At 33.1% G+C, this 17,290-nt stretch overlaps 2 protein-coding genes across 2 annotated transcripts; both read left to right on the plus strand.

Moving 5' to 3' along the window:
- Window positions 1–2,184: 2,184 nt before the first annotated feature.
- Window positions 2,185–9,070, plus strand: LOC135137816 (leucine-rich repeat neuronal protein 1-like). Its single transcript, XM_064067563.1, has 7 exons — window positions 2,185–2,296; window positions 6,522–6,909; window positions 6,961–7,158; window positions 7,209–7,396; window positions 7,445–7,652; window positions 7,705–7,886; window positions 7,934–9,070. Exons 2-7 carry the CDS (start codon window positions 6,523–6,525, stop codon window positions 8,205–8,207), a joined length of 1,437 nt encoding a protein of 478 aa, XP_063923633.1. The 5' UTR covers window positions 2,185–2,296; window position 6,522; the 3' UTR covers window positions 8,208–9,070.
- A 6,802-nt stretch (window positions 9,071–15,872) lies between these two features.
- LOC135138591 (uncharacterized) lies at window positions 15,873–17,078 on the plus strand. Its single transcript, XM_064068569.1, has one exon. It carries the CDS (start codon window positions 15,873–15,875, stop codon window positions 17,076–17,078), a length of 1,206 nt encoding a protein of 401 aa, XP_063924639.1.
- The last annotated feature ends 212 nt before the right edge of the window (window positions 17,079–17,290 follow it).

Below are 17,290 nucleotides of genomic sequence, written 5' to 3' on the forward strand. Positions count from 1 at the left end.
AAAACATGAAAACTATAAGTCAGTATACGACATTTCCAGAACTCGGTATGGACTCGATGATGAATACAGAAATTGTTCAACTTCTAGAGAAAGATTTAAAAATTTACGTAACATCTAAAGATGTGAAAAGTTTAACATTTGCAAGGCAGTTATTTTCTTATTAGGAAAATGTTCTTATTTATTTTTGAATTATTTTAGACTGACTGAAATGGAGGCAGAAAATAAATCTGGGGAAATTACTTGTAACAAAACACAAGGAAATACAAATTTTCTCATTGAGCATATTCGCAACATCGTAAATAGTCAGCTTGCTGCTGTTAGATTGAACAGTCAAGTGGGATTATCTGAAGAAGCTCCAACCGTTTTCGTGCTACCAGGAGTTGAAGGCCTCTTAAAACCACTAGAATATTTGACAAATTCGCTAAACGCACATGTAATTGGAGTAAAATACAATTATAAAATTCTAGAAGAGTGCATTGAAGAAATTGCGAAGAATGCGTTCCCGGTTAGTTAAAATTGATATATTTTAATGCTACTCATTATTGTGCATCTTTTAGCACATCGAAATTTATTTATCCAGAGAGAATCCCTTTTTATGTTGGCACCCTTATTTTAATCGATGGTTCACCAACATATATAAATTCTTTTGTAAAAAAAACTGTTTACTCTTGAAAAAGAAAAAACTGATTTTCATACTGCATTTTTGAGTAAAATCTCTTTTATGATTCCATTGGAAGTACACTCACAACATGAGGTAACTAGTATTCGATTTATTTACATTTGTAAGTCTATGTATAGTTCGGATCAATTAATTTAGGAAACCTTGCTAAATTCCAAACATTTAGAAGAAGGAATCGATTTACTTATATCTTTGATCCCTTCTAAAATAGGTAACATGCTAGAAAAACAGGCAGCTATTACCGTCTATAAGCGTTGTATCGTTATATTTAACTATACATTTAAAAACAAGAAAATTATATCGTCAGTACATCTGGTCAAGGCAAGATTTACAATGGTTGCAGACAGAGATGATTATCAATTATCAGACATAAGCGAGAATCTAGCACAAGTAATTACAATAGATGGTGACCATGTAACAATTTTCATTTTTGAAGCTGTTAATGAAATTATAGAACTACCGTTGCAGCTTTCAATTTAATAAATATTTTCAACGTTAATATATTTTTTATTTTAATTTTACTTTAAATGAACTGACGTGCGTTCCAACCAGTTTTTTGGAATCTTTTGTCCTCTGGAAGAAAATAACCCATTTTACAATTATTTATGCACCTGTCAACTTAGATAATAATCTTAATCGTCGCGAATGGATTATATATTGCGAGTTCGTAACATTCCCCTTGGTTAAAACTCTTTTCAGTTGGGCCTTGTTGGGTCCAATTTAGTCTTTGTGGTCATCATCTATCCAGTCGCCGCACATATCGCTGAACCTTTCGTTAAATCATGAGTTACAAAAATTTTGGCCGTCGAAGAAGTTCCTTATACATCCGATGAATAAGATTTTCCCGCAAAGTATTTTTCATTCCCATTTAAAGCTGAGATTGTATCTCATTTTGAATAAAATTAGCAAATTGGACGTTACATCTTTAGCTCTTGCAGTAATGGCTAAAGGTATATCAAACTCTTCTCCGGTGTTCATTTTTTCCATTTTTGAATGATTTTATTCATAAAATTAAATAGATACAATTGAATATTTCGAGTGTGTTTTGACACACAACAAACTCGTTCTCTTGATAACTGTCAGCCCATTCTATATCCGTAACGCCCAATCATCTTTTTCGTTTGTAATTTATTGTTAATTTAACCGGTTGGGAGGAAAATTTTGTATACATCTCTGAAGTAAACTCTTTTAATCCCTCGATTGAAGATTACAGGACTCAGGATTAATGTGGCAGTTTATTCCCTAGACGCATAAATAACTATTAAACATATACGTACATTTCATAATTTTACTGCATTATACCACACATTATGCATCCAAAAAGTAGGCCATTAATTATCACCAGAACATCAGTGCAAATAAGGTATAGTTAAGTAGTTAGGAATGTAGACATTCAAATTTAGTTAAATCTAGAAATATCAATAATAGTTGCTATATCTTCATCTGTTTTCAATGAATAAATACCTGGTGACGATATGTTTGCGATAGGTAAGATAAACGTAATATTAAAGTTTAGTCAACAGTTGAATACCGTGCTATACAGATTACTATTTTTAACAAATAGTACTTGCGTTTGTAATGTTAAAATAGTGGAATATTATCAAAATAAAAATTCAGGTGAGTTTTAGTGAATTTCATACTTTCTTGTTTTGTTTCTAAGATATAATAACGAGATGTAACACATTAACGAATTTCATACCTTTCATATGTTGCGTAAACAGCAGGAATATTTTTATTCGATGATAAAAGAGCTGTACCAAACAAAGTAATTGGCAAGGTGTGGCAAATATCAAAACTATATATCATAGATTAAATTATTATCTTTCGATAAGGACACGACGTCGAACATAATTCCGGGAAAATTGACTTCGAAATATTTAATACAAGTATACAATTTTGGAAACAGTAACGACTTTTCTTTCAAGTAGATGATATTTTCGTTATTGTTAAAGGATCATAAAGGGATTTTTTTCGAGAAAGTAAAGTCGACAATAATTTGTTTCTTTTTACTTTTGTGTTTAAGCAACTCATCTGTTAGGTATATTTTTCTTTGAAAAATACAAAAATTATAATTATGTTTATTCTACTTTTAAGGTTGGCTACTTTCTTTAAACGTTATCCTAAACATGGTAAATATTCATTAGGGGCCCACTTCGGCACTGTTTTTATGGCTTGTTTTGATAATGACAACATGAATCATAGATTGAGGTGTAACTGATGTTGACTGTTTGATTGTAATCGGTGTTTCAACATATTGTCCGACGAAAAATCATCTATAGATTCCTTATATTGTAATAGAAAAAATTTCACATGCGACTCATTTGTAAAGCATATTTTCTGAACTCAAAAAAGTCAAACAAATATAGCAACTGCAGTCAGTCAATTCATATACCGAGTGATTTTTTAAATTTGTGCTTTAATTACACAGGAGTCCCAGGACGCTTACGTCAGCAAAGAAACGTGTTGCGTAAATTAAACTTGAAGGGTATATTTTGGGTTGCCTGAATATCCAGTGTCATTTCGCAAAAGTTCCATTAGTCAAAGCTAAGGCAATCAAGATTTCAAACGTTCAAAAAATCACACAAAATCTTTTTTCCAATAATTTAAATCATGAACATCACACTTATTTCACAAAAATTGTTGAAAATAGTGAGCCTTATGCTTATGAGTAACTAGAGCAGAATTTTAAAATAATCATCCGGTATTTAGGACAAATCAAAGTTAATTTTCTGAAAAGCAACTTGAAGTTTAATGAAAGTACCAACAATAAACATGTGTAGCTTATAAAAAGTCGGTATGCATGTTGTAGGTATGTCTGCGATAAAAATTGAAAAAAGGAAGGGTAGATACACCAACAAGAAATCCTTTTGTAAGATAGGTTTGTATTTAACATGTGTTTCTCTTCATATTTTTTATATTTGGGGTGTAAAAGCATGCAGTTAAGAGTTTCATGCTAATTTGGGGCTCGTAAATAGTATATTATTAGCCAAGGTTGCAGAGCCAAGCATTCTAGACCGAGCGCAAATTAGAACCCGAGACGCGCAGCGTCGAGGGCTCTGAAGCGCGAGGTCTAGGAGGGGCTTTGCAACCGTGGTTAATATACTATTTTTTTCACTAGTAGAAACCATAAGACAATAAACTGAAAAAATAAACGTTCAATTTTTTGACGCAACATGATTTTGTTTTGATTTTTAATCAAACTTCATCTAAATCTTCAACACAAAGAAAACCGTTTATACTTGTCGCTGAGTTAATCATTTTATCTTCTACCGTCTACCAACTACCATGCGTATACTCAAGTAATGTTTCTAGCACACATTTGTTCATTTTTTAAGAAATAATCACATCAAACATTGCGTACATAACCTCAATTTTTCTTTTTGAAACGGTGGTCGCAAAAGTTGAATTTGCTACCTCTAAATGAGTCGACATTTGCATGCGTCGTGGCTGCTAGTGAAAAAAATATATATTTCCCAGAAACTGGGGAATGGCCTATGTCCTTTCACACGCCTACTAATGGCCTGCGATGCAGGGGTGCGGGTGGTCCGGCGACTTAACACTTGAGCGAAACAAATCTGAGACTATCGCAGTCACAGGCAAAAACAGAAACCACATGTGTGACCCAAAAAAAATAGACCTGATTGGGGTTGATTGGTTGGCTGTGTTTCTTTCGAGGGGGTGTAACTAAAAAGGCCTGGATAAAGATTTCAGTTTTAAAACGGACGCGTACCGGTTAAGACGATTTTAACATAACGTGTTACGGTTGATCAAAAAGTGTTGAGGTGAGTGTATCACTGAGTTATCGGTCTTAGGGGTGATGTGAGTGAGATTTCACTAAGGTGTAATCTGCTTTGTTAATTGTTGTAAAAGCTAATTGGATTATCTACTGTGATTTGGTGAGTCCGTTTCTTGTTATTGTTGCATTTGACATGATTATTGATAAGTGGTACCGAGTCAGTTGTCAAATAATGTTAACATAATTCTGAGAGATATTGCGATAGTAAAAGTGATGAAATGAGCTTTGACATGTCGAGCTAATTTAATTAGACTGTCCGCCCTCCTATGATACCTTTGTCCGTTGTCGCGGACGCCCGTTGTAGCGGGACCTGTTATCCGTTGTTGCGCATGCCCGTTGGTGCGGGACGTGCCTGTTGTCGCAGGCGGAAGAACAAAATCCGTTGTGGCGGATGTGTCTGTGTAGCAGATACGGTGCGGGCATTAATCCTGATGCCTTGTGGTCAAAGGACTAGTTATCGAAGTGGGCACCTCGCGCGTCTTCAGTTTTTCCCTTGGTGTCCTTGCACTCTTTGGCACTAGTCCTGGGACAGTAACTGGAGCGGGGCGTCGTGCGCCTTCATTTCCCTTCGCCCACTGCACGACTCAGTGCTGTACCCTGTTGTCGGTAGCGAGAGCGAGTACTTCGTGCGTCTTCAGTTTTTCCCTTAGTACCCATTGCACACTCCGTACCGGACAATTTCGACCGTTGTGACTCCAACCTCTTGGACAGAGCTCATTGATGAAATAATTGTTAATTAAAGCAGTCATATTTACGATAAAGTAGTACCAAACTTGTTGATTGTTGATAAGTCAAAATGACACGGACTCGCTATTAAAGAGTATCACCCAATTAGCAAAGTCGCCACATCGACTTTAGGGATTGATGGCTCACATCCCCAATTGCAATTTACAGGGTGCATAATTGTTGTAATGATCGACTCACCTCGACACCAGCCCTCCTGACCAGGCTATAAATGTAATTAATCAGCTATCGACACCGACGACTTAAAAGTGAGTTTATAATTTATGTTATATCAAAATCTGACGCTTGATAATGTGGATAACTGGTAAAGAAATAATGTAACGCCCTCACACACATAAAAAAAAAGGTTGTTATTTTTCAAAATTTTTCTCTCCTACACTTTCAAAACCCCACCATTTACTGAACATTAGCCGGATATGTTTTGATAAATTGATAAGCTGACCCAACAGCTTTTGCTATGGGTTAATAAAAATTTGACCCAGTTTTACATATTGCAAAAATTATGCAACGGATGTCAGTTGAATCAGACATTTTAGTTAAATAAGGGCGAATTTGCACCGAAAATTAGTATATAGTATAAGATTAATTACATTTTGTCTCTGCTAGCCTGAGAACCTGCTTCCGAACTGTCTAGTTACATTTCTCTCCTATATGTACAATTAAAGAATAAATATCGTATTTTGGGTTGCGTATATTTCATATCAACATCCGTCGATTTTTCGCGCAAGAGATTATATACAATAGTTGCCGCCTCTTCCCTTATTTCAGAATGAGTGCGAAGTCCACTTTTTTCCATTTTATATTTGTTACGGATAAACGGAGGTCACATTTCAACAGACTCTTACAAATCTCAACAAATTATTCGTTCATTTGTTTTGAAATGACGAACTCAAACCGACTTGATCCCTGTGTAGATACTGAAACTCAAGTACAATAATTTGCTTTAAACTTTTCATTATTATAAAATAAAGGTATATGTGTATTATGAGTCAATACTTGTGATTTATCACTGCATTAATATTTTTTTAGATTTGCTTGTATGGGGTGTCTCAAAAAAAAATATTTTATTGATTAAATCGTTTAATACGTGTATTAGGATTAGCACCAATGGGTTGACGTCATTCCAAAATTTGCAACTGTATTTCTTTAATCAAATGATTTTCGAAAAAGTGGACTTGTACTCAAGGGCGAGGGAAGTTCTGTCGAAATAACTTTCGACCAATTTAGAATACAATTTTTTTTGTATTCTACTTAAGCGTTGATCAAAGGTTCCATTATTAACAAGTGTTAACTTTTTTTCAGGATGTATGTCTATCTCATATTTTCCATGTTAATGGGACACTGTCTTGCCCAAAGCGATCCTCCATTCTGTTCTGCATGTAGCTGCAAAACTGTCGAACAAACCAAATTCGAAGTCACGTGCATTCGAGATGTCAGAGCTTACCTATTCCAGGATTCGTTTTGGATAGACAGCACAAATAAAACCTATCCCTATAAAACGTTGCTAGTTCACAACACGCCAATTTTAACACTGGACAAAAAATTCCCCATCTCTAATATTACCTACCTGAGCTTAGCCAACAACTCCATAGTCAACATAAGTGATTCCATTTTTCGCAACTTGCAAGATATGATAACCTTGGATTTGAGCTACAATAACATTGAACAGATACATCCTGACGCTTTTGATGTAAATTTACTACTTACATTGTTTTCAACAAAATCACAAAAAAATTTGTAGGGCCAGTATTTGCCAGATGAATTCATACCCCTCAAATCTTTGAAAAATCTTCACTTGGACCACAACAGGATTAGCAGCTTAAACCAAGACGTTTTTGAACACACGCCTAATGTTGAGATTCTAACTATTTCGCACAACCCTTTGGATGAAATCGACCAACAAACGCTGGTTGCCATCACCAGTTTAGTCTTTTTGAAAGTTGTCAATTTCATTGTAGTAAAGACAAGTTCGTAATTTTTTATTTTTAGCAATTGGATTTAAGCTATACCGGGTTATCGTCGCTTCCTGGCGCGCTTTTACACGTTCCGAGGTATTTGGAAAAGCTTGATCTCAGTGGCAATCAGTTAGACAGAATCCCCAAAACACTAGGAGATTCACACAGTTTGTCAGTTCTTTACTTCAACAACAATCCCATTGTGAATTTGGCGGAAGAAAAGTGAGTGCAAAACACGACTTTAGTTTCTTGTCTATAAGAAAATTGTAGTGGCTTTCCCAAAATTCCAACTCTGAAAATTCTTCATCTCAGCGGTATGAGAAAACTATTAAATATCACTAGTAGGGCGCTAAGCAACTTAGAAAATTTAGAGGAACTATTTTGTTATGATAATCCGGAATTGTCACACATTGATAAGGATGCCTTATCAGCCAGACGGGATGGTGCGGAGTATGAAACTTGGCCACCAATCAAAAAGGTAGATAAACTAAACCTTCCCCAAAAATTAAAAATACAATTTTGTGTTTTAGCTTTATTTGCAAGAAAACAAATTATCGCACATTGATATGCAACTCATTCTACAGTGGAAAGACCTTACAGAGCTAGATCTAACAGACAATCCATGGACTTGTGAGGGCGAAAACCAGTGGATAGTTGATGAGTTGATGCCAATTTATCTGAAACTTGACGAACAGAAAGCCAAACGATTGAGGTATATGTTGGTAGCTTATTATTTTGTGTTAAAATATTTTCTTTCAGATGTGGGGCTCCCATCGAAATGGTTGCTTTAACGTTTCGTGATGTCTACAAGAGACAAACTACGATGAGATGTTTAGATTTGTATGGACACAGATCGGAGAGAGATGGTGCTTTATTAATCGGAATTTTGATTGGAGTTTTGATAACCATCCCTGTGGTGCTGTTTCTCATCTATGTTTATCAAAGGCACAGGTTTGGACTGTTTGATAATTCTCCAGCTGGATTTTCGAGGCAGTTTTACAAAAAAACTTCATCAGAAGATGGGCCTTTTTAAGAAGAGTTATGTCTTTTAGTGTAGGGTTTTTCTAAGTAGTGTCGCGAAATTGTAAGATGTTGATTTTTATTCTTGTTTAGTGAAAATTTTATCGAAAACAAATTATGCAACGGATTTGATGAAAAGTCATACAGGTTGAGATAACACTATAGCACATGACAAAATTGTACATGCAAATTTATTGTTATTTAAGTTTTTGACTCATTGCATAATACATTAATAATAATAATCAGTATATATTTATTTAGGTACCTGGAATTAATTTAAGTTGAAAAACTGTTATAGCAAGTTGCATTGTTAAATTTTAATAGCTAAAGACCTGGTTTATAGAAACCGAAGTTAAAGTTAATTCGCGATTAACTTTTAATTGAGGTTCGTTGCTAGGCGACGTGCAGGTTTTAACCAATCACGAGCTACCATTCCACATTTTAATCCAGTGTTAAATTAATCGAGGATTAAATATTTAACTCGCGTTTCTATAAACCGGCCCTTAGAGTAGTTATATAGTGGGGCTGCTGGCTCAGGTCAAATGAGGTCAACCCGAGCTAGGAGCCCCACAACTTTTGATCGAGCGGTCATTGATCTTTTTGGTCGACAATTGACCTGGGCGTTCATTGACTCTTTTTGGATGCAGGTGGCTGACATAAGCGTTGACCTTGCTTTTGCTCGGTTAAGCTGACGCAGCGATCTCCTTCCTATCTCGAGCAGGCTCGAGTAATACCCCACCATCTCTTTTGCGGTTATATAAACGTCGATTTGCTTGTCAGTGATTTATTTAGTATTGTTCCTTCAATTGTTGAACAGATTGTAAATTTAAAATGTCGTCTTTTATTTCTATTTTGAATAAAGAATCACAATTACAAGCTTTTGTGAGTGCAAAAACTTTAGAAGTAAACAAAAGGTTTTTAATTAAAAGTTTTAGTAAAAATCCTACAAAATACGGGGACAAAATATTTGTGCAACTGGAAGATTGCAGGACAATACTACCCGAGCGCTTTACTGAAAAATTCGACGATTCAGTAATCGACGATCTGAACAGAAAAATTGCCAACGGCTGGAAGTTGCATTTCGTCAACAAAGGACCGATCGGTCAAACAGTCAATATAGAATTCATTGAAGGATGAAGATAATGAAAAATAAGAAATATAATCTAAATACCGTTAAAACTTTGCATCGGAGATTAGATTTACATTTGGAACGTATTCGTTCCATAAAAGAAGCAATTAAGTTGTATGAAATAAGAAAAGGACTTAACAATCTTAAGCTGTACTAGAATTAATGATATTAATAAATTATAATTAATCACTTATTGTGTGTTTTATTTCACCATCCTCGTACAAAATATTATTTTATGGTGAATCGTCATGAATAAAAGACGTGTGTGCTTCGATAATATACCTGTTATTTTCTTAATAAATGATAAAGAAAACCGAATTAATACTTGGTTATATGATGTTAGAAGATTTCAAATGAATGTGGAACGTTTCGAAATACAAATAAAACCGTTAATCGAAAAAATGATGGAGAAGAAGCGAAAATTTAGAGAAACAATCGAAAAGTTAGATTCACAATTGAAAATTATTCAACAAAGAAAATCAGTTAAATAACTTCTTCGAAAATTGGAATAATTCAAATTATATTATTATATTATTATATTGTAATAAATATTGTTTATTTCGTTTGGTGTGTTATTTTCACCAGTCCCATATAAAATTATTTAATTGCGATTAACCGTCACGAATAAAAGCCGTGTTTCTTCCGACAAAATTCCGTTTATTTTCGTAATAAATAAATGGTCACTTAGGATATTCATAACAGACAAAATAATTATTTGTTTTGGGTCGAAAATAGGCCCAGACTACATAAACTTTTACCCAAACGACAAATAATAAACCGAACCACACCCGTAATAATTTAAAATAAAATTTCAGCTGTCCGAAGCAAGTTTCTGTCGATTTAAGCTTATTTGCACTCGGAATCTTGTACATTACAAATAATTACGGATCAATCTAACGTAAAAATAACGATGCGAAACACGTCCGTAATTATTAGAATAAAATATCAAATGTCGGAAGGCGAGAGTGTGTTGTTTAAAATTAAAAAATGTCACTTACATCGTCGAAAACAGACAGTAAAATTATCCGTTCTTTCTCGAAAACATGCATATACACACATATCACAAAAACCACCATTTAGTGTCCAAAACAAAGCAACAAAACCACTTATTTTCCGATATAATTACGAATATTTTCACCTTAAAATTTGTAAACCGAAACGCGTCGTCGTCCGTCATTATAACAATATTCTTTCGCATCAGCAGATTCCTTCGGAACCACACGTTGTTTTCTCATTAGACAGGGACGTATTCGGAAATATTTAAAAATAAGGAATTATCGCTTCAGGGTGCCATAAAGCAGAAAGTTTGTTTACAAAAAAAGAAAAACTCATCTCTATAAACTAATGACACAATTTGTGTAAAAATAAATGAGGGTAAGGGGTGTAATAATTGTTTAAATATAAAAAAATGTTTAACTCGAAAACGGTAAGAGATGGGAGGTTCGTGCAAAGAACAAAAAAGTTTCTAAAATACGAAACACATGCACCTATCTTGACGGTTTTTAGTTTGAGTTTAGCATTTCGGAGAAAAGGGCAAAAGTTTGTGGTGACCAAACCGAATTAGTTAAAAATTTGTTTTTTGTGTCAAATTATTTTCGGATGAATAATCGATAGGTCCATATAATTAAATATGTGAAAATTTGAGTTTGGGGCGCAACAATTTTTGTCAAAAAAGGTTGTCAAAATTCGAAAAAAAGTTTTCCTTGAGCAGTAGGAAAGTAAATTAGAAGTTTTGGTGAAAAAAAAATTTAAAAAATTCAAAGAATCCATAGAAAAATTAAAACAAAAAAAATCTCAAAAAAAAATCCAAATTTTGAAAAGTTTGTTTTTCCACAAAAACAAATGCATATTCATGAAGTACTATCTAATCGTGTGTAAAAATGATTATGACTCATAGGTGTATCTACCGTTTAAATAGAAAAAATTTTTGTTACTCGAAAATGGTAAGAGATAGGAGGTTCGTGTATAGGGCAAAAAAGATTGACAAAAACAAATAATATCGACAGCCGTCAACGGTTTTTCGCTAACTTTTGACATGACTGTGAAAAGGGCAAAAGTTTGTGGCGCCCAAACGGTAAAACTTAAAAAATATATTTTTGTATCAAAATATTTCCGAATAAACGGTCTATAGGTCTACGTAGCAAAAAAAGTATTTTCATCTACCGTTTAGTAGTAATAACGAAAAAACCTTATAGCTCCTAAGGGTAAGAGGTAGCATGTCGGTACAAGGGAACGGAAAAAAGCTAAAAGAATTAAGACACACGTTGAGCAAAAAAAATTTCGAAAAAAGTTGAAATTGAGTTAGAAAAGGGCAAAAGTTTCTAGTGCCCAAACGGTAAGAGATAGGGTATCGGTTGTATACATCAAAACCTTCTTCTGGAACGAACGGATAAGTTTGCTCAAAAAAATCGATTCTGTCCACGTCAACCTTGATACAGGAGCCATTTTTAGTTTTTTCGAGGTCGCTACGTAAAACTTTTTTCAGGTCGAAAAAAAGACCATCGAAAAAGGATTCGAATAAGCCCAACATGCAACACTTAAAAAAAAAAAAAACGAAATAGGTTGTTCTTTATATTTATTGTTATATGACTACTACCATCACAACTAAATATACTAAAACATTAAAAAAAAAATTTCAAGTTAACCAAAAATCGCTTTTTGTTGAATTTTATATGAAAACAACAAAAAATCATTAAAAAACGAAAATCAAAAACCTATAAACAATAATTTATTTTGTTCATTAATTCTTTCACTTTGTTTGTTCACTTCCGCGAGTTGCGAAGATCGCATCACCAAGTATAAGAAAAGAATTGCGAAAAAGGAAGTACGATTTGAACCAAACAATTTAGCTATGTCAGCATATACTGTAGTGGTAGATCCCGATGATTCCTGTCGTGCTGCTAATAATTTGAAAAATATCAAATAATTTATTGTTGAGTTAAATCGTAGTGCTAATGCTGTTAGAAAAAATGATAGGATATATGTGAAATAAAACTAATAAATGTAAATAATTGTTTTATTGAATCCGTACATTCATAAATTTTCAAACATTTGTTGGATTATTGGGTTTCCTACAATGAGTGAAATATGTTAACACTAAATAAAGTAACACACCAAATATAATTACAAAAATAATTGCTCCTGCAGAAGTAAATATCCAGATCCAGGGTTTTGCCAAACAATATTGTGTAGCATGTTCACCGCTAGAACTTTTGTATCCACTATAATCGTTAATAGTGGTGATATTTGGTGACTTGCATCGGCTTCTGTTTTTGAAGACAAATTCTAGTTGATACTGCAGTTGGTTGGAAACGGATACATTTTTTGATTAAACATTACTAACTGATCATGTCCATTTTTAATTTCTATCATTTCTCTACAAGTACATTCTTTATTTCTAACCAGAGTTTGTAAATATACATCTGTAACATTCCTATCAGTGAATAAATAAAAATCTTTCTGTATTAAAATGGTCGATAAAATAAGTGTGCATTTTAAGCCTAACATTGTTCGGATAGAATGAGTACTTTGTTGTTGCGAAGTAACCTATATATGTATTCAACAGCACCACCACCACCACCACCACAACTAGCACTAATGGCTCGCCAAATCCCCGCATGCTACTATTACGGTCATTATCGAGAATATGAGAAAAAGTGAAGCAGACCACACATGATCGTTCCTTAAACAAAAATCAATGACTTCCTTTGAATTCTTACTACTGTTAATATTTTCTATTATTAACCATTGAGAAAATTGTCGATTTCCTTGTTCTGTTTTTATCTTGTAAGCCAAATGATTTTGCCTTGTTATATTTTTCGCATAGAAGAAATGATAACTGGTTTCGATTATATTGATCGGAGTCATTTTTTCCCAACATTCCTTTTCATACGTCTGAATATACAGGAGAGTTATGTCTGGCGTGGTATAGATATATAAGTTGTTTTCAACAAGCGCACTTAATAGTACCATCACGTTAATAGGCAGAAACATTTTAGACTAGTTATGTTCTTGTATACACACACTCGAATAGCAAGCTTGTAGAGGTGGTAAGTCATGGTGGGGTGGTAGCTCTTGCGGGTGATCTTCAATTTATACACATTATCAATCCCCACTCTTGCTATTTTCCTCCACTTTTACTACAGAATACATTTTCTTAATTACGCTGAAGTTGATAATTTAGTTGTTTTTCTGAGCTTGCAAAAATACGCGTCTCATTTTTCGCTGATTTTTATTAAATTTGTTGAGTTGTGAGTTACAATCGGAAATTTCGTTCACATATAAATAAGAAGGTATTCCACAGAAAAATAAAGAAAAATAATAGTGCTCTTCTTTCTACTGTGATAAACAAGTTCGACAGCAAAAAAAAAAAAAGAAATGCATCCGCAGGAAACAGTGACGGCTATATGTAAAGGCTCGCTTAAGCTAATTCATGAATATATTAGTAAAATCAAAACAATCGAAGAAATTAAAAATTTTTTAGTTTATATAAATACCAGCATTAGAATAATTAGAAAAGCACTTAGATGTAAAATACATCGAGAAAATATTTTAGAAAATGCTAATTCCTTAGAAACAAGTCTATAGCTTATTTAAAATTTTACCGCTTCAAGCTTTTAAATAAGAAAAAACATTTGTCTCTAACAATTGGAGAAGGTTATTTTAAAAGAGACAAATTTAAACCTACGGCAAACGTAACCTGGCAAGACATAGAATCTTGTTTTGAACAAAGGATTCGTACAGGATTTATAATTAATCATCACATTAAAGATCCTCTTCAGTTTTTTCGACAATCTTTTAAATGCTTTATGTTTAGAATTAGAAAAGAGCTAAAAAACACGATGCTAAAAGTAAATGTAATTTTTTCGGCAAATTTTATTAAACCGCACTCTGGTGAAACAGACGTTAAAACATTCTCCACAAAAAATCAGCACATTGATGCATATACAGATTTAAAGCAATGGTACGAAGAGAACGTTGTTGATAAGATAATGAAGAAATTAGAAGAATTTGCGGAAAAGGACTCCGGTTGGGCGTTGTATGAGATTTTAGGATTGAAAATTAACATAAATAAATATGATCCAATCAAATTTGGTTACTCAACTTTCGTGTCCACACCAGCTTGCATTAAAAAAAAACATGCAATAATTAATGTCCAAAATGATGATGAATATTGTTTTCTATGGGCAGTAGTTTCAGCTTTATTCCCTACCGATAAAAATTCACATCGAAAATCGTCGTATCCACACTTCAAAAATGTGTTGAAATATGATAATTTAGACTTTCCAATCACAATTAAAGACATTCAAAAATTTGAAGAACTCAACAATCTTGCAATTAATTTGTACTGCATCGAGGAGAAAAAAGTTTTACCTTGTCGTTTAAGCACAAGGTTTTTAAATTCTAATAAAGTAATTAATTTGCTTATGCTACCTGCTGAAACACAAATACAAAATACAAAAAACGACAATGATCACTTTGAAGATCGTCAATTGCTCTATCATTTCGTATGGATCAAAAATTTGTCAGCTCTTTTAGCTAAGCAACTTTCCCTCCATAAATGTAAATTTTATATATGCGAAAGATGTTTAAATCATTTCACAACAGAGGAATTACTCCAAAAACATAAAACTACATGTCAGAATATTAATAAATATTCCATAAGATTGCCATCAGAAAACGAAAATTATTTGTATTTTCAAAATTATAGATATCAAGAAAAAGTACCTTTTACTATATATGCAGATCTCGAGAGTATTCTTCTTGATTATTCAAAAGACCACATGTCCACTACTTGTAAAACCGATCCTTATCAAAAACACGTTGCATACAGTGTTGCATACTATTTTCACTGTTCATATGATAATTCTCTTTCCAGATTTCGTTCGTATCGAGGTAAAGATTGCATCCAATGGTTTGTTCAAGAGTTAAATCAATTGGCTCATTTTTGTAACAACAAATTTCAAAACATTATTTCTATGGAAAAATTAACTACACAAGAACGTGAGCAGTTTGAATCCTCACAAATATGTCATATATGTAAAAAAACTTTTTCAGAAAATAACGTTAAAGTGCGCGATCATAATCACTTAACTGGAATGTATAGGGGTGCTGCACATCAGAGTTGTAATTTAAATTATAAAGATATTTGTGTTATACCTGTGGTGTTTCATAATATGAGTGGATATGATGCACATTTTTTTATTAAAGAACTTTCAAATTCAATAAAAGGTGACATCGAATTGCTTCCCATCAATAAAGAAAGATATATTTCATTTACTAAATTTGTCGATGATACAAAAGTTAGTTTACGATTTATTGATTCTTTCAGATTTATGCCCTACAGTTTAGACAAACTTTCTTCCAATTTAGATAATTCACAAAAAATTATTACTCAGACAAATTGTAATAATATGGAAGAATTTTATTTGTTAAACAGAAAAGGAGTGTTTCCTTATGATTATATAAATTCCTGGGAGAAACTCCTTGAAACAAAACTACCCGAAAAAAAGGATTTTTATAGCCGCTTATACGAACAAGATATTAAAGATGAAGATTATTCTTAACGCTATCAAAGTTTGGAATACTTTCAATATTCGTACATTAGGAGAATATTCCGATTTATATTTAAAAACAGATGTGCTTCTTTTAGCCGACGTATTCGAAGCATTTCGAACTACGTGTTTAAATACTTATCAACTTGATCCCTTACATTATTATACTGCACCAGGCTTAACATTTGATGCCATGTTAAAAACGACAAAAATTAAACTAGAACTCTTAACGGATATAGATAAAGTCCTTTTTGTGGAGAGAGGTATTAGAGGTGGAGTTTCCCAATGTTCTAATAGATACGGTAAAGCCAATAATAAGTACATGAATAAAGACGAATATGATCCTTCACAAGATAGTGCCTATTTAATGTATTTTGATGTTAATAACCTTTACGGAGCGGCAATGTCTCAATGTTTACCCTATGGGAAATTTGAATTTGTAGAAAATTTCAATATTTCAGATATCTTAGATACTTCCGATAATTCCACAACTGGTTATATTATTGAATGCGATTTGGATTATCCAGTAGATTTGCATGAAATACATAGCGATTTACCTTTAGCTCCAGAGCACATGATACCCCCCATTTCAAGGTCTAAACTTAAAAAGTTGTTATTGACTTTATATCCTAAGAAAAATTATGTTATACATTATAGGAATTTAAAAATGTATATAAAATTTGGTATGAAAATAAAATGTGTACATCGTGTTCTTAAATTCGAACAGTCTGCGTGGTTAAAGGAATATATAGATTTAAATACAAGGCTTAGACAGCAAGCGAAGAACGATTTTGAAAAAGATTTTTTTAAATTAATGATTAACGCTATTTATGGTAAATGCATGGAAAATGTTCGAAAACATAGGGATATTCGATTGGTCAGTAAATGGGAGGGACGATGGGGAGTTCGTTCTCTTATTTCTAAACCAAATTTTCACAGTTCCGTTGTATTTGGTGATGATTCAGCGATCATCGAAATGAGTAAATTAGAGGTGTTTTTAAATAAACCAATTTATGTCGGTTTTTGTATTTTAGATATTTCTAAAACTTTTCTCTATGAATTCCACTATGGTTATATTAAGGAAACATTTAACAGTAATGCAAAGTTGCTTTACACCGACACTGACAGTCTAATTTACGAATTTCATGTAGATGATATATACGAATCAGAGCTGTTCAAAGTACTCAAAAAAAGTACTTGAAGTACCAAGTACAAAGTACTACTTGAAATAGTGTTCAAGTAAAGTACCAAGTACTTACTCTCAGCAAGAGTATTTCAAGTATCAAGTACTTTTCAGATGTACTTGAAGTACAAGCCAAGTACATTACTTCAAGTACTTACGAGTACTTGAAGTACTGGAGGTATACTTCAAGTACTTACAAATACTTGAAGTACTGAAAATGCTTCAAGTAC

Source organism: Zophobas morio, unplaced genomic scaffold (genome assembly GCF_036711695.1).
Source record: "Zophobas morio isolate AGI-343-1 ecotype UQ-CSIRO unplaced genomic scaffold, CSIRO_AGI_Zmor_V1 ptg000030l, whole genome shotgun sequence".
In the NCBI taxonomy this organism is placed as follows: Eukaryota; Metazoa; Arthropoda; class Insecta; order Coleoptera; family Tenebrionidae; genus Zophobas; species Zophobas morio.